The sequence below is a fragment of the Sorex araneus genome, chromosome 5 (assembly GCF_027595985.1).
Source record: "Sorex araneus isolate mSorAra2 chromosome 5, mSorAra2.pri, whole genome shotgun sequence".
NCBI classification, from domain to species: domain Eukaryota; kingdom Metazoa; phylum Chordata; class Mammalia; order Eulipotyphla; family Soricidae; genus Sorex; species Sorex araneus.
This window is the reverse complement of record NC_073306.1, coordinates 207,950,823-207,977,990: the sequence shown is the minus strand read 5'-3', so window position 1 is coordinate 207,977,990 and position 27,168 is coordinate 207,950,823. Positions and strand designations below refer to the sequence as shown.

General features: G+C 40.8%; 1 protein-coding gene across 7 annotated transcripts in view; it reads left to right on the top strand.

Annotated features, from left to right (window-relative positions):
- Nucleotides 1–27,168, top strand: part of MAPK10 (mitogen-activated protein kinase 10) — a 275,595-nt gene that overhangs the window by 170,908 nt on the left and 77,519 nt on the right. For all 7 annotated transcript variants that reach the window (XM_055139497.1, XM_055139494.1, XM_055139496.1 and 4 more), the window contains 5 exons: nucleotides 14,219–14,348; nucleotides 19,614–19,672; nucleotides 20,384–20,522; nucleotides 21,476–21,641; nucleotides 24,297–24,368. In XM_055139497.1, coding sequence (XP_054995472.1) covers nucleotides 14,219–14,348; nucleotides 19,614–19,672; nucleotides 20,384–20,522; nucleotides 21,476–21,641; nucleotides 24,297–24,368 — 566 coding nt within the window. The remainder of the gene's footprint in view (nucleotides 1–14,218; nucleotides 14,349–19,613; nucleotides 19,673–20,383; nucleotides 20,523–21,475; nucleotides 21,642–24,296; nucleotides 24,369–27,168) is intronic.

The window sequence follows — 27,168 nt, the reverse complement described above, 5'->3', positions numbered from 1 at the left end:
CAAGCAACCCAGAGTATCCCACCCGCATGGCAGAGCCTGGCAAGCTACCCGTGGTGTATTTGATATGCCCAAAACAGTAACAACAAGTCTCACAATGGAGACGTTACTGGTGCCTGCTCGAACAAATCGATGAACAACGGGATGATAGTGCTACAGTGCTACCTCAATAAAAATGGGGAATAAAATAAATAAAATCTTCCCAGGCACAGTACCATCACCATATATTGAATATCCCTACGCAGATTACTTTAAACCTCAGATGTTCAATTTTAATACTCATCAAAGGAGCATTTAAAAGTATTCTGCAAAGTCTTTGGTATATTGAAGTTCTGTATTTTCCACTCTTTAGTGATAGAAAAAAATAGGTAAGAAATAAAATAATTTTCTCTCCAAGTGTGAAGGAAGTAATATTTCTTTTTCTCCCCGGAACATGAAAAGTCTACAAGTTTTGAGGAAAAATACTATTCAATGAAAAACAATACAAATAAATAGCAAGATGGTTTTGGTGCAATGGTTTACATTTTTATGAACTAAGATGAAAGGCAAAAACAAATTTTTGCAGTACTATTTTAGGTTTGCACTCTCCTTGGGCTCTGAAAGGGCAGGATCAGATGCTAATTCTTTGGAACAGCTAAATCACCAGCTCTGGGGGGGGGTTCTTTTTGGGTTCAGCTGTTGTTGCTTTAAGATAGTGACTTTGTTCAGAACCCTAGAACAGAGGAGCAAAGCAGATAGTCTAGCTGAATTATCTGGAGCATTAAAATGATAAACTTTGTATTACTTTCTTAATAGTAATTGAGTTGCACCAACCCCCATGGAGAGATTAAAGTGTAAATGGGAAGCTAAACCTCCCTTTCTCATTATTTCATTCTTCATTCAGTCATAAAGGGCAATTGATTTAGAATGAAGCAAAAACTCATTGAGGAACAAGAAGACCTGGAAGGCTAATTTTAACACTAAAGTTTCTGACTTGAGATCTGTCTTGGGCAACTGAGAGCGCTATAACAAAATACCGTTCTCTGCATGCATTAACAGAAGCAAATTTATTTCTCACAGTTCTGGGAACTGAACAGCTGAGATCAGAACACCCACATAAATGGTTTCTGTGTCTAATGAGATCCTGATTTCAAGTAGTTGATATTGGGTGTCTTTTTGGAAGGGAGTGGGTTACACCCAACAGTGCTCAGGGGTTATTCCTGGCTCTGTGCTCGGGAGTTACTCTTGATAGTGATAGGAGGACTATATGTGGTGTGGGGAACCCAGCTGGGCTTCCTACATGCAAGGCGAGTGCCTTACTCACTTGCTTTCTCTCTAGCCCTAGTTGGCTATCTTTATGCTGTGACATCACATGTATGTTAATACAGACAAGCTTTTTTGGGACCGTGGCTTCTTTCAATAATGAAAGGAAATGTGGACTTGCTACAGTGATACTTGTCTTCTTTCATCAACCATTTGAATTTAGAAGAGAGCCTTGAGCTCCAGAGAGTTCCTCAGTCTGATAGCATTTTGGTTGCCACTTGTGAGACTCTGAGGGGAAAATCTAGTAAGTCTGGGGCAGACTTATCACCCACACAATGGCTGTGATAATAAGTACTTGCTTTTTAAACTGTTAGGGTAGATCATGAGGTATGGAAAACGTATACAACAGCATCCCACTTGCTTTTGCTCTTCTTAGGTTTCAGCAGTTATTTATTGCAGTGGGTGAAATTCTTGCAAGAATGATCATTCTTGAAACGTCTGTCTGGGTGATTTGATGACTAATAGTTACTGAATTATGAACTTGTTAGGACTATGAAGCAGTGTTTTGCATTGTGACATTTTGATGAAATCAGGAAATTCAACTTTTGTTTTTTAAATACATGCCTTTTAAATTGGAGGTGATCAATTTTAAGTAAAAAGCACGAGGAAGAAATAATCATGCTTTGTGAGTTTTCTAAAGAATGTTGTGTAGCAGCAAGCATTATCCTCAATGGGGAAAAACTAAAAGCCTTCCTTTAAGGATCAGGCACAAGACAAGGTTGCCCACTCTCACCACTCCTATTCAATTATAGTACTAGAGGTACTTGCCATAGCAGTTAGGCAAGATAAAAAGGCATCCTGATAGGAAAGGAAGAAATCATGCTCTCACTATTTGCAGATGACATGATAGTATTTTTAGAGAATCCTAAAGACTGTACCAAAAAGCTCCTAGAAACAATAGATTTATAGAGTAGAGTGGCTGGCTGCAAAATAAGTATTCAGAAGTCCTTTACTTTCCTATATTCAAATAATGAAAGAGAAGAGATTTTTAAAAAACAATCTTGTTCAAAATTGTTCCTCAGAAAATCAAATACCTCGGAATTATCTTAACTAAGGAGGTAAAAGACTTATATAAAGAAAACTACAAAATGCTACTCCAAGAACAAGGAAATGGAGATGCATCCTGTGCTCATGGATTGGGAGAGTTAATATTATAAAAATGGCACTACTCCCCAAAGCATTATATAGGTTCGATGCAGTGCCTATAAGAATACGTAGGACCTTTTTTTTCAAAGAAATGGACCAAACACTTCTGAAATTTAAATGAAACAATAAACCCCCATGAATAGCTAAAGCAATTCTTGGGAAAAAGAAGATGGGAGGCATCACCTTCCCCAACTTCAAACTCTACTACAAAGTGGTAGTAATTAAAACAGCATGATATTGGAACAAAAACAGGCCTGCAGACCGATGGAATTGAGTTGAATCTCCTGACACATACGCTCAAATATATGAGCACTTAATATGAGTATGAAGTGGAGCAAGGAAAGTCTCTTAACATGTGGTGCTGGGAAAATGGGCAGCTACACATGAAATATTAAAACAAAAAAAATTTCCTTACTTATTTTCCCTTCCAGTGCCAAAAACATCTGTGGTCACTTCAGTTCTACTTGATCCAGGGGTATGTAGATGAAAAGGAAAGTTGGTGTAAAGTAGTGATCTTAAACCTAGAGGAGTTAGGTGTAAGTTAACAGATGCATAATTCTTTTAAACGTTAGGCTATTTGCAAGTTAAATGAATTCGTATCAAAATGAGCTTAAGGTTACGGTTAGATGAGGCCAGGCAGAGTGATAGTACAGCAGGTTAAGGCACTTGCCTTGCACACAGCAAATACCAGTTAGATCTCCAGCACCACACAGAGTCTGCCAGGAGTGATCTCTGAGTGCAGAGCCAGGAATAAACCCTGAGCACAGTGGGTGTGAACCCAAAGCAAAACAAAACAAAATAGACACACACACACACATACACACATATACACATTCTGTTTGTTTTTCCATAGCCAATTAAAGAAATATTCATCATCAGAATAGCTGCTATACTGTTCAGTCATTTAATCCAACAGGCATTTAAAATTACAGGAGAATTTTTTTGAGTTTTATCTAGAAATGAAAGATTATATACATTGCTTATTGTATATAAGCAATGTATATTGAGAGTCTCTGGCCCGTGCTCCTGGCTGTCTTCCCCAGGGCCCCTCAGAGGGGATGAGCTCCAGCTTCCCTCCCCACCCCGAGCAGAGCTCCCGAAGCCGAAGACCTCTGGAGCCTTAACCACAGCCATGCTCGAGGCCCCTCTTCACAGTCCGGATGAGCCTCATGCATGAAGGAACTGGCAGAGGAACCTAGGTGTGTGGGACCCGGGGTTGAGACCTCCAAACCTGCTCGGATGGGGACTGGGCCTCTTCCTCCCAGATTTCCCATTTTCCAGTAGCTAGGCGGTCACACCCAGGGACTGCCCCCTGTGCGGTGTATTCCCATCCACGGCCAGCATCCAGAGATTTAAAAGCAAGCTCCCGGAACTGTGAGGCCACTTCACAGCCGTGAGACATCTTATAGCCTACTTCTCCCTCTGGGAGAACTAGCAGGCTATGGAGAGTTTCCTGCCCACATGAGAGAGCTTCGCAAACTCCCCATGGAGTATTCATATGCCAAAACCAGTAACAATGATGGGTCTCATTCCCCTGACCCTGAAAGAGCCTCCAAAGCGGCATCGTTGGAAAGGACGAGTAAAGAGAGGCTTCTAAAATCTCAGGACTAGGGCGAATGGAGACGTTACTGAGACCGCTCGAGAAATTCGACGATCAACAGGATGATGATGATGATGATGATGATGATGATGATGAACTCATTATTTGACTTATTTATGGTCTAGAATAGTATCATATCTTGTGACTAGAAGCAGAAAAAAGTGAGGTGATAAGTAGACCCAATTCTAGGTTGATATTCCACTGATTTGATTTGATAATCCCTTTCTGTTCTGTCACACCCAATTTATTTTATAAAGTTCTTAAACACACTGTCTCTGTGTTTTCATGTTAGTGTCTCAAATTCTTATAATTTAAATGTGATGTTTTGATAGTGTCAGCATGCATGTAAAATGTTGTTTGCATGGTCTCATAAATAACACAGTTTTAAAATATCTTCTTAGTGGCAAAAAGAACTTTTCATCAATAACATTTTGCTTTAGGTATTGGCCTATAAATAGGATTTATATTGAAATGATTAGTTGCATATTTTTTTCCTGGTATAAGATACTGCCAGTAATTTGAGCATAAGCTCACGAGACCTTTTTTCCTCTCACACCTTATAATAATAATAAGGCTATAGTTTTATTATGAACATGGAAGAATTAAAGTTCTTGTTGTGAAAGACAGTAACACATATGCTAAAATAAATCCTTGGTACTTTCCTAAACTATGCTTGTTCTGATGGGGGGATAGATCTGATTGTATTCAGGATGACCCCCACCTTTGTACCCAGAATTTACTGCTGGAGGGGTTTGCGGGTCATTAGTGGTACCAGGGATGGAAACCAGGTCAGCCTCCACAAGACAACAGCCTTACCCACTGGGCTCTCTTTCCAGCCCCATACCTGTGCTTTTAAAACTCACATGTTGGCCTCAACATGCAGTTTGGGTTTTATTAAATGTAATTCAGTGGCACCTTCTGCAATGATAATTCTTTTTAAATTTCCAGGCACACATTATTATTATTGTTGTTGTTGTTGTTGTTGTTATTATTATCATTATTATTTTGCTTTTTGGGTCACACCTGGCGATGCACAGGGGTTACTCCTGCCTCTGCGCTCAGGAATTACTCCTGGCGGTGCTCAAGGGATCATATGGGATGCTGGGAATCGAACCTGGGTTGGCAGCGTGCAAGGCAAATGTTCTACCCACCATGCTATCGATCCAGCCCCAGACCTTATTTATTTAAGGCTAATTCCATGTTTTTCTTTACAGTAATCCTTTTTGTAAAGAATGACCTAGAGAAATAGGTACAGTTTTAATTCACTGACAACTGACATTGACGTCCAAGAATGTGGCGTGTTTGGGGTTCCCCACGTGGTTGTCAGGAGTCTCAGCCAACAAAGCACAGCTTCAGTCTGTGCTGTTTGAAAGTTGGGGTGCTGGGGATCACCTGGCCAGAGTTTGGGGGGCTGAGGGGAAGCAAGAAGGGCACCAGAGTGGCACCGGGTAATGCTTGGGGACCATCTGCTCCTGGAAAACCAAACCCTGGTTGTGGGCATGCAAAGCGTGTGCCGCAACCAGTGTTATTTGTCAGCACAGCGTGTTTCCCTCCCAGCCCGGGACCTTCCCTGACCCCACAGTTCAGCTCCTTATTTTGATCTAACTGGAGTTTGTTTCTGTGGTGCCTGTTAAGAGCTTGGTGAAGTAGATGATTGGTCAATTTCCCACGACCCTCTTCCCTCCCCTCCCCGCCTCCCAACTGATAAAACCAGAGAGGTGGCTAAGAAATTCTTCATATATTCATTGCTTTTTTGGTGTTTTTTAAAAATACAAAGATTGTCCAGTATGGGCTTTATAGTGTGTGTGGTTTTTTTTTTTTCTTTTTCTTCCTGGTAACCTGTTTCCCTTTGGCTCTTGGAAACTACAAAATGGAATTCTTTTGAATCTCTCTAAAGAAAGTACCAAAGAGCAGGATTGATTTTACATTCTTCACCTTCTTCCTGTTGGTTTGTGTCATTAATAACTAGGTTACCCCAAATGTATTTCCTGACCAACTGGTTTTAACAGCCTACACACTGCATCCTGCTTTTGTGGCTTCATGTGTGCTCAATTTAGGAAGAGAAGTCAATCTCCACCGCCATCTATACCATCAAATGGAAAAGAGATTGATTTACATATCTTTTTGTGATACAGCCAGTTTAGAGAAAGGCTATAGTGTGTAAGACTCAATTTAATAATAAAGTCCTCACCTCTGAATGGTTCTTTCCCTGTCATTGGTAAAATTGAAAACATTGCAAATATATGAATATATATATATATATTCTTATGAATCATTTTATACTGGACTGTCTCAGAATCATAAAGGTAAAACCATTTGAATACCTAAAATATGTGTCCTCCGAGAATAAAAAAAAGTCTTTTGGCTAAGATCTACAAGGAAGTGGATTTTGTCTCATAGCTTTTCTTTTGAATTTAAAAATCAAATTCAGAAAGTTAAGCAATAGCATGAACTTGAAAAACAAATTTCCTTTATTGATTCAACAAAATGTTTATTTGCACTTTTATTCTTTAACTTTTGTCACTAAGTTAGAAAAGAATTGACAGTGAAATTGCACAGGAAAATACAACGGTGATTCGGCCAGGCATGCAGTTTGATTATATTTCACATGAATGTCCGGTTTCAATCCCTGGCACGCCAAAAACAAAAACAAGAACAAGAACACAATAGTGAATGTAAGAGTAATACTATTGAAATATATTTTAAGCCTTAAAAGTAATAATCAATGCATTTGTACTGATTGCATATATAGTGACTGGGGCAAAAGTGATAGTGGCAGGCTTTGTGTTTGCCTGAAGCACTGTCGCACTGTCGTCCCGTTCCATCGATTTGCTCGACTGGGCACCGGTAACGTCTCCATTGTGGGACTTGTTGTTCTTGTTTTTGGCATATCGAATACACCACAGGTAGCTTGTCAGGCTCTGCCATGCGGCTGGGATACTCTCGGTAGCTTGCCAGGCTCTCCGAGAGGGACGAAGGCAAACACCCTACCTGCTGTGCTATCGCTGCAGTTGATACTGTGTTTGCCCTGGTTCCCATATTTTCCAGTAAACATGTTGAGTTTAAAATGGGGGATGGAACCAGTTAAAAGGGAGACTCATCTGGCAAAAATGCTCAGAGCCAGAGCTGGAAACAGAAACGTCTACTGAAAAGCAGAAGAGAAAGGAACGTCCCATCCAGGGAGGAATTTCCTCTAGGTTTAAGTACGGCTCCATTCTTCGGAGTTTTTAATTGCAAAACCGGGTATGGGGGTTCTCATCAGGTGACAGGATTGTCCCACGGAAGGTGAGGGCTCCTATTTGTTTACAGAGCAGCCTGGGTTACTTAGCGCCCAAGAGTTACCAATTTGGCCATTTGCCTAGGTATTAACCACTTTCTCTAGGTTTCCTGTATGCCTAAGAACAGGATCTATGGCCTTGGAGCAGCAGCTGGCAAGGGGAAACCGAGGCTTCCTCTTTCAATTTAAAATGAATGGGATAATTATTCTTGAAAAACATTTTTATTTCCGTTATCTCAAATTCCCTGGATTTATCTGTCTGTATTAAAGTTTTACTGTATTTTTTTTTCTGAAGAAGTAATTTTTCCATATGATTTTATAATTTTTATTTTTTGGTGATGTTTCCATAAAATTTTAAAATTCCATATAAGTGAAATTTGAAAACTATATTTCCCCCTTTATTTAGATATCTTTTGTCCAATAAATAATTTCATTAATTAGAAGATTTCACATAGTTTGCCTGTCTTGATGGCATATTTAGTGGCTTACCAAATTTAGTTGCTAACATATTATATGGTATTTTCCAATGCTGTACAGAACATGGATTTTTGATTCAGAGAATACTGTAATTTGTTTGACCAGTTGGGCCTATTAGGGTGAAACACAGCTTTCTACATTTTTGTATATGAGATAATATTTTGTATTTGTCACACTCCTGACCATATTCACTCAGTGTAATACCCTCTCAGCTACACAACAGCAAATTGCATTGTTTCATCCTCATTTATAGTAGTATTCCATTTGTATATACACTGTCGTTTCTTTACATATCTTGGACACTTGTGGGCCTTGCATTTTGCACAGGAATTAGCCAGGCAGACTCCACTGTTTATTGTTATATTCTGCCCTGAGTTGCTGCTGGACAAATGTAGTCCTCCCTTCTGCCCCCCCCCACACACACACACATTTTGAGATGGTGGCTGCGTGCAGTAGATTTACCAGGCAGTGTCTGGAGGCTAAGACGGTGCAAAGGAAAGGATAATAACTGCAGTGCCCCTCAGAATTAGCCTCAGCTGGCCCTGTGGGAAATATTCAGGAGTGAAGGAGTCTTCCTAGCTGTCCTCCTGGTGGAGAGGTGTACCAGGCTTGGATAGTACCACATTTATCAGTCACTGAATGAAGGTTGCCTATGAAAAGTGAATAAACTTGAATTGCTCACCTCCATCTGAGGTCATCACTTTGGTGTTAAAAGTAGAGGGACTGTGCCATGATCACCTCCCAAAGCTGGGATAAGCCAAGAGTAGAGGGACTGTGTCATGATCACCCTACAGGGTATGTGTGTGTGTGTGTGTGTGTGTGTGTGTGTGTGTGTGTGTGTGTGTGCGCGTGTGTGCACAGAGGTATGTGAATATAATTTTATTGTATTCAGGAAGGTAACTATAGCGTTATGACTTTGTAAAACTGTGTTAAATAACTGGGACATAACAGTGAATGGCTAAATATTTCCCCACAGAAGTATCAAGAAATTACTGGAAAATTTTCAGCCCAATTGTTGGAAAGGTGAGGGAAGTTGCTGATAAAACCTCAGTAAGATTTCCCCCTGCCCCTTTTTTTTGTAACCTGAGCAAAAATAAAAGATTAGCCATCAAAGTGAAAACAAAGTAAGATTATTGAATCAAGGCCCTTCCCCAGACTACTAACGAGCAACAGAAAACTCTCAGACGTTAATTTGTTATCAGTGGTATCAGCCGTGTCGATGTACAGACATATTTGCTGAAACTTCTGCCAGTAATTATTAAGGGAACACAGAAACCGGGAGTGATGCGAGTGTCGGCCAGGGTCCATGGCTGGAGACAGGAACCTTTTCAGAAGACAGAGACCGAGTCTGCAGAATCGATGCCTGCCAAACCACTGGAGGCCTGAAGAAATGGCCTCTAGTCTGGGCTTCCTGGAAAGTCGCCCAGTCACCGAGGATGTGCCCCCCGGGGAGCGGCTGGCAGACCTGCAACTCCCCCGTGTTCACTGCACAGTGGCGGGGACAGACCCCAGAGTCAGATCAGGAGCTCTGCACCCCTTGCTGCCGCCTGGTGCTGGGGCCTGCCTGCATGGTGCCTCTGCACCCACCAGCCCTCTTCTTGGCCAGGAGTGGCACAGACACTGCTTCAGAAGAAATGTCCCATCTGCAGCGGAGCTTGCTTGCCACCTGGCGAAGGCTGCATGATGACGTTCTTCATTTGGATTTGTAAATCCCTCATCAGTGCATCTGTGTGTTCAGACTGGAACCCAGAACACTCGCTGCCAAAGCACCTGCAGATTCTTACTGCTGTATCGAATCCCTCCAGCCATCTTGTTGGCTTGGACCCAGTGAGGAAATGCTCTTCACTTTCCAATGAGGAAACGGGTGTCTGCATCTCAGGGGCCGTGTTATGCTGCTGAGACTCAGGCCCCGCCTCCCCACCAGGGAGAGGTGCTGGAGGGAGGCAGAGCACCAAGAGAGTTCTAGAAGAAACTCACCCGGAGTGAGCCTGCCGGGAAGCTCAGGCTTGCTGTTTCCTTAGCTGTCCTGTCACTGTCATCCCGCTGCTCATCGATTTGTTCGAGCGGGCACCAGTAACGTCTCTCATTGAGAGACTTATTGTTACTGTCTTTGGCATATCCAATATGCCACAGGTAGCTTGCCAGGCTCTGCCGCGCGGGCTCGATACTCTCGGTAGCTTGCAGGGCTCTCCGAGAGGGGTGGAGGAATCGAACACGGGTCGGCCGCGTGAAAGGTGAACGCCCAACCGCTGTGCTATCGCTCCGGCCCCAGCTGTCCTGTAGCTGCTTTTTTTTTTCTTAACTTGCTTTTTGGGTCACACCCAACGATGCACACTCTTGGCTCTGCACTCAGAAATTACTCCTGGTGGTGCTCGGGGGACCATATGGGATGCCGGGGATTGAACCTCGATCTGCCGTATGAAAGGCAAATGCCCTCCCCGCTGTACTATCACTCCGGTCCCCTGTAGCTAACCTGTCTCACAGGAGCTGGCTAACAGCTCAAGGTCTGAAACTCACATTGCCAGCCTCATTTGTGAAAGTTCACGAGTATAACCAAATGCTTATTTATTGAAGTCTTTTATTTAAGAAGTGAACACAATCAAGCTGACAGATATTCTTGCATGCAGAATCCTCAAAGAGAGGGGAAGCCCTAGAGTGTTGACTGCAGTGAATAGGATCAGCTGAGGAGAAACTGACCAGAAACTAATTAGCAGGAGCCTCTGACGGGTTTCCCACCATTGTCCACCCCCGCCTGACTCACTGTCACCCTGGGAGGCGCTCTTTCCTTTGGTTGGCAGTGCCGGACTTTCCCTCTCTGTCCTACACACAGATTGCTCTTCCTCCTAACGGGTGGTTCATGACTTTCTGCTAGAGCTCTTTGGACCTAAACATTAGTCTTTCTAAGGCAGCCGTTCAGATAAATTTAGCACTGTAAGCACTGTTGTAGTTCATCAATTTGCTGGTGCGAGCACAGTAACGTCTCCATTGTGAGACTTGTTGTTACTGTTTTTGGCATATTGAATATGCCATGGGTAGTTTGCCAGGCTCTGCCGTGAGGGCGGGATACTCTCAGTAGCTTGCCAGACTCTCCAAGAGGGACGGAGGAGTCACACCCGGGTGGGCCATGTGCAAGGCAAATGTCTACGGCCATAACACCCCGAATGCACCCGATCTCATCAGATAAATTTACTGCTGATAAAACTTTGTAGCTTCAGAAGGCAAGTTTGATTCTTGAGTTAACGAATGCACCATTGTCCCTGTGTACTGCCAATAATATCCATTTGACTCTTGCCTTTCTTTTCCTGTGCTGCCATTAGTAAGTTAATAAACATTGAACACATACTTATAGTGACCTACAGAGTTTAATAATAGCATAACTTAAAAAACATGTACACACATGTATATATTTACCTTTATTGAACATAGTCTTGTTGTGAGTTAGTAGCACGTGATCTGGCCACCAAGGATGCCATAAACTGGATGAATTGTGCAAACAGAATGAATAAAGGGGTCTGGAATGATAGTACAGCGGGTGTGGTTCTGGCTTTGCACAGGACAGATCCAGGTTTAATCCCGGCAGCCCATAGGGTCCCCTGAGCACCACCAAAGATGACCGTTGTGCTTTCAAGTGCAAAGCCAGGAGTAAGCCGGGAGCACAGTAGGGTGTGGCCCTTAAACAAAACCAGAACAAACCCCCCACCAGAATGAAGAAACGAGTTGAGAGCTCTGCCTTAATCTTCACCGATACCCAGAACTTCTGAACGTATAACCTCTGAACTATAAACACTGTTTCAGGGCTCACATTTCAGAGGATCTGGGCAGCCTGGAACCTTCCAGAGGAAATGGAACAGATGGTTATGGGACTTGAAATCACAGTCAAACATATGGTGGTAGGACTGGACTGATATTTCACTTAAGGAAGGAAAAACTTAGGGCTCAGTAAGAAGAACTGAATTTTTCAGTGCCTATTAATTGGGCCAGATCTTGGGCTCAGTTTTTTTAGCAAATATTCTTATGAGCCTTAGATAATGAGTGTAAAAAACTAAAGCATGCCGACGGGCGTGTGCACTCTTGGGCTCTCCGAGCGGCTCTGTCTCACTGCCCGTTTTCAGTGCTCTGGAACCGCTGTGTGTGGCTGTTGGTCAAGGGCAGGCGACGGAAGGAAGAAGGCCAAACTGGTTGCTTGATCAGTTAATTTCATTCTCTCTCTCTCTGCTTCTCTCCCGGCTCTCGATCTCTCTCTCTGGATCTCGCCCCCTGAACCCACTCTTACAGCCTAGTTAAATCCCCCCAGCATGAGGGTGTTGGGGCGTACACATAGGTGTGGTCACCATCAATAGGGGTAAGGTTCCTTTCACTCAGGGGATGCTTCTCCTAGGACTGATTCTCTTTCAGCAGGAGGATCCACCCAAGGGCGGAGTCCCATGAGTGTGTTTCTCCTCTCCTCATCCAGCAAACATATAAGCATTCATAATATTGATCATTTTGTATGGACACAATAAGAAATGCATTAAAGCTTATAGAATTGCTCTCCTGGGGTCATCTCAATCTCAGACTACAGTGCTCAGGCCAGATTAGTCTTTCCTATTCCTAGCAGGGTCTTAGTCTCGTCATTACTTTTGGATCATGACAGCATATGTCCATGATCAAGCTCTTAACTTATAGTTAAGAATTAGGCACTTTGGGGGGCCGGAGTGATACCACAGCGGGTAAGGCATTTGCCTTGCACTCGGCTGACCCGGGTTTGACCCCCGGCATCCCATATGGTCCCCCCCAAGCACCGCCAGGAGTAATTCCTGAGTGCAGAGCCAGGTGTAACCCCTGTGCATCGCTGGGTGTGATCCAAAAAGAAAAAAAAAAGAATTAGGCACTTTGGCCAGGCCCATCTCGATGCCAGGGTAGCACATAACTCACCGCTTGCCCTGAGTCCATCCCGTCCCTCGTTGGGACCCTGCTTTTGGGGTGCTAGGAACTGAGGGCAACTGAGGCTTAAGTGGAGAAAGCAGATGCCCGGGAATGAATAATATTTGAAGCCAATTAAGTCCCAAGTTTCAAAAGCATAATATTGTCTTCTTGTATCTAAACAAAAAAGGACATTGCTTTAAAGTAAATTATTTAAAAGGCATAAGGAGAGGAGAAAGGCAATATTAACTTACAATGTAAGTTCAGTGTCCTAGAAAGGTCTGACCTTACAAATTAACAATCAGATTAGGGGTAAAAGCTGATTAACTGTTTTGGGGAAGAGAGCATAGAGAAGTTGTTGCAGCTAAACAAAGGGATGGGAGTAACTCGGGAGCACCTTGATGGGTGTGGCAAGCTAAGCTCCCTGTGGCAAAGGGGGAAAAGCAAAAGCAATGTCATCCTACAAATGAGAACACTTCCTTCTGAGTCAGCTTACTAGGCAGGGTGGATGCTCCTGAATAGACCATACAGAGACCAATTGGCTTCCCAGCATGATAGTCTTATTTTTTAAAGGGGTCCAACAACAGAATGAGGTGTTGTGTTATTAAAGGCGTTTGTAGAGGTTTTGAGACTGATCCAATTTCATATGAAGATACTTGGGAGAGAAATAAGTTTTAAATGTAGTTTTGCACCAAAAATATTTCACACTTCTGCGCAGACTTACCAGTGAATCTATCATGATTTTACAGTAACATACGTACCTAATTTTTGTTTTCAGTTTCGTGGCATGACACAAATAGTTCTTATACAGGATACGACTACATTCTTTCCTGACAATGAAGACAAATGCAATAGAGCATAAAGTTGTAAGGATAGGGAAGAAAGGTTTTGTGCGTGGTTCATTAGGTGTGATAGCATTAAGAGACTCATTTTCTTTGCTCCAGACTCCCTGTGTTCTGAGTACAGGAGAAACAGTGCCATATATTGATTTGCTTTTCAAGGCTGGATACATTATTCTTGATAGTTTGAAAATTCCACTTTTGTATTTCAATGCAGTTATTTATGCTTCTGAGATTCCCCTTCTGCTTGCATTACTTATTTTAAACCTTGTTATTGTTCGTAAGTGTATTTTCAGTATCAATCAACCATTGCTTTTAGGACCATTAACATCACACTTTAAAAACTGTTCCTATGTGTGGGCAAAGAATGACTGTCCATTTAAAATAAGCAAAGAACAATGGAGCTTTATGTCGAGCAAACACTTAAGTACCACACACAACACTTTTCTGAGTTCTTTGACCTCTTACTCATTGATGCAACCGTATGTTCTGTTCTTTCCAAAGGATGCTTCTGTTTATTTCTTTCCTTAGCAAGCAGGATGTCTTTGTACAAGTCACTCATATCTTTGCTGATGTGGGTGGGGTAACGAAACGGGGTTACTTTACCCAAATCTTGAGTGGGCAAGCCAGGCATTTTAAGCTCTTTGTTAATTCTCGGTTTCTCTTTGGTACCTGCAGTGCTGCGTATGATGCCGTCCTTGACAGAAATGTGGCTATTAAGAAGCTCAGCAGACCCTTCCAGAACCAAACGCACGCCAAGAGAGCTTACCGGGAGCTGGTCCTCATGAAGTGTGTGAACCATAAAAACGTGAGTCGGTATTTTCAAACCCCTGGTGGTGAGAGGTTGTGCTCGTTCGGGTCAGGTGATGACTTGCCGCTTTAGATGGCATTCCTACCCCTCTGCCCTATTTGATTTGGTTGTTCTTGTGTCGCCGTCTGCTTAGAAGGCATCTAAAAGCCATACGGTGAGCAGGGGAGGAATCTGGGAGCGGTCTCTCCGTCATGCAGTTAGCCACTTTTGGTCATCGTCTACCAAGTTAGCCAGAGAGCTTTGCGCCTTTCCTAAATCCAACGCAAAAAAATGCAGACATCCTGCAGAAGGACATGCTGTTTGTGATTTCCATTCCTCAGCCACCGGGGATGGTTTTTCAATCTCCCTTTCCATATAGCTGCAGGCTGCCAGGGCCACCAAATGTTGAGGACGCACACTGTGCTGCGGCATCTTGGTGTGGCTTTTGTAGCCGGGAGGACATGCAGGGTCAGAACTGGGTCCTCAGAAGCACTTCTCACCGGAACTCGGCAGGGCGACCACCGCAGGACGCTCTTCCCTTCAGAGCACAATCTGCTTCAGCCTCAGGCAACGCCTCCAGAATTCCTTCCCACTCCTCTCCCTCCTCCCTCTCTTCTTTTCTCCCTCCCCTTCCTTCATTTCTTCCCCCTGCCTTCTCCCTCATTGAAGGGTCAATTGGAAATTTATGATTATTGTCATAAAGTGAACGCATGTACGTTTTTATTACCATATATCACCATGTAAAGAATTTTTTTGTCTTTTTTTTTTTTTTTGGTATAAAAGTCACCTTAATGTCACACACCACTTTTTGTTTGTTTGCTTGTCTTGGGCCACAGCCGGCTGTGCTCAGGCCTTACTCTTGACCCTGCTCACGGCTCATCTCGGTGGTGCTCAAGGGGCCCTACGCGACGCAGACGGAATTAAACCAGGGACAGCCCTGTGCAAAGCAAGTGCTTTAACCCCCGTATTATCCTTTGTCCCTCCTCGTAATTTTCAATTTCGTTTCCAACAGTACCTCATGGCCATCTGGTACCACTGTGCCAGGTCGATCACCGGAGGGCCACGACCCCTCACCATCCGCTCAGGACCCCTCCCTGCACCCACGTGTCTCCCTCACACCTGGTCTCAGAGTTCGTTTTCTTTAGTGAAAGAACAATCTAATCCCTTTGATTTATTTCTTTATACTCCGCATATGAGCAAAATCATCTCTCATTTGACTTTTTCTTTCTGATGAGTTAGCATAGTCTCCAATTCCATCCACACGGCAGCAAACTTCAAGGTTTCATATTTTTTCATTGCTGAGTAGTTCTCCTATATATAATATATTTAATATAATAGTATTTATATCATTTTTAATAATAATATATTTATATAATATATTTTATATATTTATTGGACTAGAGTGATAGCACAGTGGGTAGGGCACTTGCCTTGCACACAGCCGACCCGGGTTCGATTCCTCTGCCCCTCTCGGAGAGCCTGGCAAGCTACCGAGAGTATCCCGCCCACACAGCAGAGCCTGGCAAGCTACCCATAGCGTATTCAATAGGCCAAAAACAGTAGCAAGTAACAATGGAGACATTACTGGTGCCTGCTCGAGCAAATCGATGAACAATGAGATGATAGTAACAATATTATATAACAATTATATATTATGATCATATAATATAATATATAATATATACAGACATAATCTTTTCTCATTGCTGAGTAATACTCAATTGTATGTGTGTGTATGTGTATGTATCTGTGTATACATATACATATATATCACTTTTTTTAATATTTTCATCTGTTGTTGGGTGTATAAAACTAAGACACGCCGACAGGCGTGAGCACTCGCGGGCTCTCCGGGTGACTCTGTCTCACCGCCCGCGTTCGGTGCTCTGGAACCGCTGTGTATGGGCTGGACCGGGACGGCCGTTGGCCAATGACAGGCGAAGGAAAAACGAGGACCAAGCTGGTTGCTGATTAGTTACTGTTTATTCAATCTTCCATCTTTCCCATCTCCCTCACCCCCAGTTCCGTCCTCTCTCTGGTTCTACTACAGCTTCTCTCCTCATCTCTCTCCTCCCTTTTTTCTCTCTCGCCCTTGCCCCTTGGTTACACACTGCCAGGTAGCAAAATCAACATAAGAAAGCCCTTCCTGAGGGCTGTCAGGTTCAAAGGGAACACAACCTAGGGGCATTCCAAAGTCCTTCCTGACTGCCAGTAGGCAAAATACCTCTTAAAGGGTTTTTTTTTTTTCCTCTCCTTATTCCAAACACTCATTAACATTTGAATACTAGTTATTATTGTATGGACATAGCAAGAGATACATTGAGGCTTGCAAGGCAGCTCTCCTGGCAACATCTTGCCACAGACTCAGACCACAGCACTCAGCCAGGTTAATCATTCCTCACCCTAGCAGGGTCACAATCTAGTTATCACTGTTTGGATCATGACAACATTTGTCCATGATCAATCTCTTAACTTATAGTTAAGCATTAGGCACTTTGGCCAGGCCCATCTCGATGCCAGGATAGCACACAACTCACCGCTTGCCCTGGGTCCGTCTCATCCCTCATTGGGACCCTGCTTTTGGGGGTGCTAGGAAGTAAGGGCAGCTGAGGCTTAGGTTGAGAGAACAGATGCCCAGAAGGAAAATATCATGTAGAGTCAAATGACTCCCAGGTTACAAAAGCATAGCATTTGCTAAGTCTTCCTGTGTCCATACAAAAAGGACATGGCTCTGAATAAACTATGCAAAGGACTCAAGGAGAAGAGAAAAACAATTTTTACAAGTCAACAGAACATTAAGAAAGAAGCTACAAATAAGCACAGAGGAATGGGAGCACCATAACTGGGAGTAACCCAATAAACCTAAACTACCTGAGGCTATGTAATCCTACAGTTGGGCATTTGGAGTGTTTCCATTTCTTGGCTACTCTGAATTCTGTTACAATCACATAGATCTGTGTGTGCCCCTTTGAATTATTGTTTTTTGTGTGTAAAGGGTAGATACTGAGGGGTAGAATTTGAGGGTCATATGGAAGCTTTTGTCTGAGCTTTTTTGAGACATCTTCAAATCTTTTTTTTTTTTTTTTTTTTTTTTTTGCTTTTTGGGTCACACCTGGCGATGCACAGGGGTTATTCCTGGCTCTGCACTCAGGAACCACCCCTGGTGGTGCCCAGGGGACCATACGGGATGCTGGGAATCGAACCCGGGTCGGCCACATCCAAGGCAGACGCCCTACCCACTGTGCTATCGCTCCAGCCCCTCCAAATCAATTTTTAAAGAGGTTCAACATGGCAATAGTCCGACCAGCAAGTCTAAATGTTCATTTTCACCACACCCCTGCCAGCCCTAAAAGTTTCCAAACTTTTTGATACTGACTCTTCTCGCCAATGTGAGGTGATATATTATTCTTGTTTTCATCTACATTTCCCTGACAATCAGTGGCAAGGTACTTTTTATTAGTCAATTGGCCACCCGTCTTATTAGAGAATATGTCTATTCATTAATATTCTCCCTCTATTATTAATGGGGTTGTGTGATTTTTGAGGGTGTTTTATATCTCTACATATGAATCCTTCGAACTATGATGTTGAGTTTTTTTATTTTAGACCTCATTTCTTTTGCAGTGCAGAAACTTCTTAGTCTGATGTAGCCCTTTATATTTCAGCTTTTCCTTTCTTAGCCAATTGGATCATATCATTAAAGATCCTTCTGAGGTGAAATGGGTTAGCATCTTTTTATCTTTAAGTCTCATGTACCTGTGTATGTGTATATGTATTCTGCAGTCTCTGTTACTTTGTTTGAATTAACATCTAAATGAATTGCTTTCCAGCATAGATAAAATACTAAAAACACTGTTCCACTATAGATGTTCTAATGAGAGATATACCCATAAGCAGTTTCAATATATCATTTGATACATAGCGCCACTGGCATATGCATACAAACACATAAAAAAATTTGAATAGCATTGGAATATTTTATCCAATAATTCCAGCAAATAAAATTTCCTAAAAATATTAAACCACTACTATAATTGACTGCATTTCTCAGATGCTTACATCATTTTTGTTTGCTTCTATTGCTTTATATATGTCTATGATTATTTCTGAAATGTACTTAAATTTCTATTTTTCCAACTGTTAGATGTTGCGTTTATCCTGTGAACAAGAGTTGCTTTTTTCTTTGGCTTCCCACTGGCACATTAATCCAGACTATTGAACTGAAAGAACATTCCGAGTTATTTATACATTCGATCAATTTGAAAATATGACAAAGGAATTTAGAAGTGAATTTGGCATTTTTGTCTATGTCTATTAAATTCATCACTGTTATTAGCCAAGACATCCCTTTTCTTACATATACCATTTGAGCATTACTTTAAACAATACATGAATATGAAATAGACACACAAAAAAGCAATCATAAAATAACAATTCACAAAAACTTTTACTTTAAAATGAACATCACTTTAAATTAGATCTTATATTGCACATTTGTAAAAGCAAACATGGCCTTTCTACATTACATTGGGTGTTTCACTTTCACTTCACTTTTCTTAGATGTCCTTTCTTCCTTTTTTTGTTTAATTATATGGTAACCCTATATCCTTCGTGGAGAGCTGGGCTCTAAATTTCTCTGGAAATGGGAGCTGCCTTCTCAGGGGGTGTGTTGGGGGGATTTAGTGAGACACTAGCAGCCCATTGATTGCATTTGGGGTCACGTTCTGTTTGTTTAATTAAACTACTGATTTCTTTTTCTATAATGGGAGTAGTAGGTTTAATAAGTTGGGGAAACTGCTTTAGAGCAATACTGCAATCATGTTTGTTTTTTCCTTTGATTCAAAAAATTCATGTTTTTTTACAAAGAAATTAACCATTTTAATTGAATTATTACCCCTCACACAGCTTACCTGTTGTTTCTGGGTAAATTTTTCTGTAATCTGTGAAACTGTTCTAGGAAATGTCTCCAACTTTTCTGTTTCCACCATGGCCTTAGTAGGTGACTAAGTTCAAATATGTTTAAATAGATGCTTTGTTTTTGTTTTGTTTGGGAAAGGGGCCGTACCCGGCAGTGCTCAGGGCTTATTGCTGGGGTTGGACTCAGGGATCACTGTCGGCTGTGCTCAGGGGACTGAATGAGGTGCTGAGGATAGAAATTCGTTTGGCTCCATGCAAAGCTCAAAATACAGTTTTCTGGCCTATGCTAATAAGCAGTTAAAATAATTCATTAACTTCTCTTTTCTTTCTCTCATCCCTTTGTCCCTTCCACTGTCTCTTTTCCAGATTATTAGTTTATTAAATGTCTTCACACCCCAGAAAACACTGGAGGAGTTCCAAGATGTGTAAGTCAAAACACTTGTGGTGGGAGGGCGCATAGTATTCAAATAACTAAGAAACACCAACAAAAAAGAAAAATAGAAAAACTCCCAGAGGGAGGTAGGAGCCAGCAGCAAAATGAAGGGAACCAGAGAGGGGTGGAAAGGGCTATTTTTGTGGGGTTTCCCTCTGAAAACACATTTCTTGTGCTCTCTGTGCTCTCCGGTTAACCGGGGAAAGCTTATCAGTTATATATTTTTATTGTTAGTCTATTCATTTTCCTGAAAGAGGGACATCATTAAAATAATTTTTATTATGTCTTTCTAACTATGTGGTTGATTATGAGCAAAAAGAATCTCTGTAGAACTGTAATAAAAGTAAACAGGGCGAAGGTGAATTCGATCGCAGTATCTTGTTTAAGCCAGATGCAATGCAGTTAATGAGAGATGTTCTCGATTTATCACTATGCTCATTGTTAATAGTTGCATGCTCAGAAAAGAGTCAAGACAACCCCGGGAAAATGGAGAAGAGCTAAAGAGCTATAGTTTTTGAGCAGGAATTAAACCTAATCAGTGCCGATAATTTAGTGACTTTATGGTAGCTTCATGACCAACACACTGAATTTCGTGAAATGTAAAGCTGGAACTTAGAAGACTTCCGGATTCTTCAGAATGATTCTTGTTGAAAGGACTCTCCAGGTCTTGTGACCTAACTAGTGTGCTGGATTTCCCTTGCAGTTATTTAGTAATGGAATTGATGGATGCCAACTTGTGTCAGGTGATTCAAATGGAATTAGACCACGAGCGAATGTCCTACCTGCTGTACCAAATGTTGTGTGGCATCAAGCACCTTCACTCAGCTGGTATTATTCACAGGGTAAGCAGCATCGTGAACAGGCTGACTCTGGGGAAGAGGAAGAGGTGGTTATTTTTCTGTTACATAGCAGGTCATTGTTAAATATCGCTGGATCACTGCATCACTTTCTTCCCATTGCTCATAGATTTGTTAGAGCGGGCACCATCTCTATTGTGAGACTTGTAACTGCTTTTGGCATATCAGATATACCATGGGTAGCTTGCCAGGTATTCTGCCATGCGGGTGGAATACTCTCTGTAGCTTGCTAGACTCTACAAGAGGGACGGAGGAATCGAACCCAGGTCGACCAAATGCAAGGCAAACGCCCTACCCGCTGTGCTATCACTCCAGCCCATTGTTAAATATAATGAACATTATTTTTCCCCTTTATCTATAGAATTAGCAGATGTCACTAATGCGTGGAAGAAAAGTTTCTCTATGTTCTAGTTGGTTATGTGCAATACTTGGTCTCAGCTCATTGAAAACCTGCTTCTGAGAAGCCTCAGGCTTTTGAGCACCTTGATTGGCAGAGGTCATATGTGTAGCTGAAATAAGACAGTTTATTTCTGCAGTTTGTTTTTGACAGGCTAAAGACAGCTGCCCTCATCTGCTCCTCTGTCAGGGATAGAAATGAAATATAAGCTAAATGATTTGTGTTACACAGGGAAAAACCTAACAAATGACAAAATGACACTTTTTTCTTAAACCATTTTCCCCAGATGAACACATTTTGTAAAAAAAAAAAAAATGTGAGTATGATTCTAGAATCTGGCTTTGGAAAGTGATAGAGGTTTCTAGAAAGTAAAAACCTCATTATAACTTTCTTTGAGCAAGTCATTGGGTTGTTCCAGAGAATTCTGGATTCAGGGAGGCCCCATTTCCGCCACTGCAAAGCTCAGGCTTGGTTAAGATGGAAAGTCACATTCCATGTCTTACTGGTTTTTAAAATATGTTTCTTCTCTTGCTATTTTTAGGATTTGAAACCGAGTAATATTGTAGTCAAGTCTGACTGTACACTGAAAATTCTCGACTTTGGACTGGCCCGGACCGCAGGCACAAGCTTCATGATGACCCCTTATGTGGTTACACGTTACTACAGAGCCCCGGAGGTTATCCTGGGAATGGGCTACAAGGAGAATGGTAGGGATGGGTCCAGCAGCAGACAGAAATATGGAGTACTGGCGGGGCTGGAGTTACAGCGGCGTGGGTAGGGTGTTGGCCTTGCACACGGCCAACCCGGGTTCACTCCCAGCTCCCTATATGGTCCCTGGAGTGATCCATGAGCGCAGAGCCAGTAGTAAGCCCTGGGCGCAGCCAGATGTGACCCCTCGGAAAAAAAAATAGATTAATGAGTGCATATTTCAGACAGCCACGAGTAATATGCTCCTATCATGTATATGGATTTTATCTTTTAAATAGGATTTCTAGCATTCCTATTCAGCCTTATTTTATACACCAACTAGAATCGGTTATTAAAAATCTAGAAGGATGTTGCCAGCACAGAAGTAAATTTTGCTAAAACACCAAAATGTGGGAGCTAAAAAGACTTGTAAATGGGGCCTGATTAAGCAGTCAAGTGGAGGCTGATTAGAACACATGCTAGAGATATTGAGCAAAATGGTTATTTGGTTGCTGTGCTGTTCACTCAAATTGAATATGAAACAAAAAATCATTTATGCATTGCACTTAATCATTTGGCTGTCATATCTCAGATGAATGGCTCCAGTCATAGGGAATAACAAACCAAAGAAGACCACAAATGTGAAAAGTGAGAACTTTCATAAATGCTCAACAGATAGTCAATTTAGGATAATCCAAGTTATGAAAGTTGGATAAGAATTTCATTAATTCTTTAACATACTCCATAAATAACATTTAGGCTAGTAATGGGCTGGTAAGTCTCTATAAATTTCAAAAAACTATCAAGAAAGAACAGTAAATTTCACACCTTCCTCAGAAAATCCAATATTTTCAAAGAAAAGTAGAAAGGCTCTTCCAAATGTATCCCAGTCATTCAGCGGCTGACACGACCCTCATCTTGCACATGGTTGACTCTGGTTCCATCCCTGACACTACATAAGGTCCCCAGACAAAGCCAGGAGTAAGTCCTGAATACTGCTGGTGTGACCCAACCATATTCCCCTCAAAAAAGTATTTCAATTTAATTTTGTCTTATTGATTAAGATGGGCAGGTTTATAAAGTACTTTGCATTTCAGTGTCGTATTCTAACCATTGGTCTAACAATGAGTGGGTATATTAAAGATCATATATCCAGTATACTTAGAAATTAACAGTATTCAGTATTCAATTAGAAATTAACAGCAACAGTATTCAATTAGAATGATATATGTGCATTTATTGTATATTCTATTCTATTAACTCCTAGCAGTCTATAAATCCCATATAATAATTATTGATTTTTTTCATTACGTGCTACAGGGTAGTTTTTTTAAAAATTGTCTGGCCACTGAAATGTTAAAAAAATCTCTGTGTGCTTTTGAGTTAGAAGGGAGACATAAGTTTTGTACATTTATAAGGAGGAAAAGAATTTAGTTCTTGGGAAGGTCAGTTTGGTTGGAAATGGCATCATTCTGGGTCTTTTGACAGGGAGGAAGCAAATCTAGCCCTCTTTTGTGGCAACATCACACACGATTTATTTGAGAAATAAAATATTTGTATGTTATTCAAGCAAGTGTTTTAAAAATCAAAAGGGAACCGTCTCCAGTGTCAGAAATGAAGCTGGGAAATTTGAACAAGCCTATTTTGGCTTTTCAGATCTCTGTTCCACAGAGGGCATATAATTTCCTCCCTTTTCCTTCCATGACTCAAGACTTACAAGTACTGCCTCCGTTAATTGGCTCCTCTAGAGTTTTTAATTGGCTTCCCGAGGGTTATCATGCAGAAAAACCTGCTTGCTTCTACTCAGGCATGTTTGGCTTCTCCTGTGCACCCTAACCCCGTCTTCCTCTCCCGTGGAACATTTCAGCCTACTGTTTGCGCCCAAAAGTTTCCTTTGTCCATGTTGTAAAAGGAACAGGAAGAGGGTAAAGTTTGGTATGAAAAGGTGAAATGTGTTTGATTCACAAATCTGATGAGAGGAATAAGTGAATAGACATAGGTACATATATAACTAATTTCGACACTTTAATACGTTCTTTAACAGATGACTGTTTCACATACATGATTTCATCAGATATAGGTTTCCTTCAGTGTTTCAAAGAGAAATGAAAGTGACGTTTATTTATAAGGACGACTTCTGAGTCCACAAATAGCAGGATAGCAGGGCTTCCATTTTTTCTACCTTAAACCATGATTCTAGCCTTATTTCTTGGACTTGGTTGAATGTGCCTTACTCTGGACAAACAGAAAACAATCTCTTGTCATCCTATTCCATATAGCTGAATGCAGTAGAAAATAGAAATAGCCACCTCATCAGTTGATCATTTTCTTTCAGTCCTGAAAATGATATTGAAATACTTTTGGTGGCTTTCAGCCATCACGGGATGATGTTTCTGATTGAGCTGCTACTTTTTGATGTCACCAGTGTCAATCTTTATGGCACTTGACTGATGATCATAGATACAGAGTAATTTCTTAATGTTAACTGTGTTCTCACATTAGAATTTATTTATATAATACAGTGCTAATTTGAGTTACCATTTTGTTTAGCTTTTGGTGGGAGAAGAGTTGTGCGTTCTAACCAAACTGTTCTTTTTCATCTTCCTTCAAAGATCAACTACCTTAGTTAACTTTGCTTTCCTCCCTTTTCTTCATCTCCCTCCCTCCTGTTCTAGTGGATATATGGTCTGTGGGATGCATTATGGGAGAAATGGTTCGCCACAAAATCCTCTTTCCGGGAAGGGACTGTATCCTTGTACCTTTGCTGAACCTTTTCCTGTTTTGTTCATTCTTCCTTTAAATACTTAATGACTTTACCAGGAGAGTAAAGATAGAAGCAAAAAGTTGGGTAAGTGGTATAATTGTGATTTTAAAAGATAACCAGATGATTTCTAAAATTTGAGCTGTACAAAAGTGTACCAACTGTAACAATGTGTTTTAATTAACGTTTCAATGACATTTTCTTTTTCACTTATTTTCTTGACTGTGACTCAAATATTGCAACATTTTTTTCACAACTAAAGAAGGGAATCAAATTCTAAATAATTAAAAATAGCTTTATCTTTATAACTAGAACAAATGCTATTTATAATTAATTTATATCTATTTTTTAATAATATCATGCCTCTACAACATTTAGGGATTATTATTGATCTCCTTGCTGACATCTTAAACTTTTCGATACACTTCATTTATTTGAATTACTCTAGATACTATATCCGGTCTTTATTTTTTATGTTTAGATATTATTATTTTTTAATTTTTCATTGTACAATTACCGTGAGATACAATTACAAGCTTTTATGTTTGAGTTTCAATCATACAATGATCAAACACCCGTCCCTCCAAGTGTACATTCTCCACCACCAATGTCCCCAGTATCCCCCACTTTCCATCCCTCCCCTGCCTCTATGGCAGACAATTTTCCCCATACTCTCTCTCTACTTTGGGGCATTATGGTCTGCAATACAGACTATATACAGTCTTAAAGAGTGTTTATACAGTAGATCCTGTTGAAAACATGGGGTCCCATATTAACATAGTAATTACTATTTAAATTGTGGATTTAAATAGGTTACTTACTTGACTGAATTTGTTGTTTTTCCAAGAAATTTTGAGGGTTTTTTTTTCAAATTATTTTTTTTTACTTTTTATAATGTAGGAGCACTGCTATTTATTGAAATTTTGAACTTTTAAAACAGTAGAGTTGAGAGACCAGAAAGCTAGCTCAATGTGATGGAGTGCATACTTTGAAGGTAGAAGGCTTCGGGTTCAATCCCTCACCACAGGCACAGCAAAGAGGGGAGTGACCCTCAGCACGTCACATAGATGGGGGTTCCACTGAGCGCTGCAAGACATGACACTCCCCCCTATCTCACAGCAAGAGATAAAGCAGGATGGAGTTGACTTCTGTTGGTTCTGTTCATACTCTACCATGGTTTCATAGGGAGTGCTATGATTTAGAATAACTAAATAAACTATTACATTTTCTAAATTCAATATATTACCTATGCATCTTTAATTGGCCATCATTATGTGTTTTGTAATTTTGTCACTTTATTTTACTGATAAGAAAGCTCTGTTAAGGGGTTCTGTTAATATGTAAGAAGGATTCTGATTGTTATTTGTCAAAACAAAAGGCTAATACAAATCTGATGCAATAAGAGGTTGATGCCACAATTGGCAAGTATTCGGGTTAGAATAAGTTAGATACAAAAGAGATAGTCTCTTACCTCCAACGGTAATGCAGGAGTAAAACTAGCTCTAGAATGGAACTCTCCACGCCCACATGCAGCTATTTAACACTCAGCTGTCTCAGTTGTCATGAGTCGGATGCAGAAAACACATACTTTAATATCTTGTACAAAATATTTTTATAAAATTAACCTAATTTGTGTCTGCCTATTCCTTCTAATATGAAAATTAAGCAGATTAAAAATACTCTACTGTTTATATTTGTGACTCTCAATGCTGGCAGAGAATATGTGGAAAAAGTTTGGACCTGAAAGTCCATCATGCCAAAGTAAAACTATAAAATATACACTTTTTTGTTTTGTTTTTGGGCCATACCAGTGGTGCTCAGGGTTTACTTTTGGCTCTGCACTCAGGAATTGCTCCTGGTGGTGCTTGGGGACCCTATGAGATTCAGGGGATTGAATCCCAGGTCGGCCGCGTGCAAAGCAAATGCTCTCCCCATTATCACTTGGGTTCTCTCAAATTTATACTTTCCACAAGTGTGATCTGAAAAGTGCAATAAGCCCTAATGCACAAAATGTAGATTGTGGTAAAGGTTTACATTCAAATCCCCTTTACTCTCTTGCTAATTATATAGAATTTGAGTCTTTGAGAGCTGTGATAATGTATATGATAATGAGCCTCTACATGGACCTAGAAATCAATGGCAAAGTTATTTAAAGCTCTATAAAGTGGAAAAGATCTTGCTTAGGTCAAATCTTGCTTAAGTATGACCAAATAGTAGTAGAGAAAAATGCATTAGAATTGTGTCATTGGAAATTTTTACATTAAGGTTTGAATTCTTACTTTATCATATATATATATGTACATACATATATAATTAAAGGTATAAGTTAATATTTAAAGTATGGTCACATTAAGAAATTAAACCCAATTAGTTCGTAGAAAGCAATGGATTCCTTGTCCTCTGTTTTTGAGTGGAATTTTTCTACTACTCCTTAATGTAGTATTATCATTTTATGAATAGTTTTCTTAAAATAATCAACAGATCAGAAAACAAAACTTCTCCATACATCATTATCATTAACAAATTTAGTGATTGATAAAAGTTATTAATGGACAGAATATCTTATCAACATCCTGGCATATAAAAATTATCTATTACTTACTGGAATAAATATCAAAGTTTAATATAAGCTAATAGATCCTTTGACCATGTACAAAATCTCTCAGAGACTTAAAAATACATAGGTTAGGGGTGGAGTAGTAGTATAGCAGGTAGGGCATTTGCCTTGCACAAACACAGGTTCAATTCCCAGAACTACATCTGGTCTTTGAAGCTCTCCAGGTATG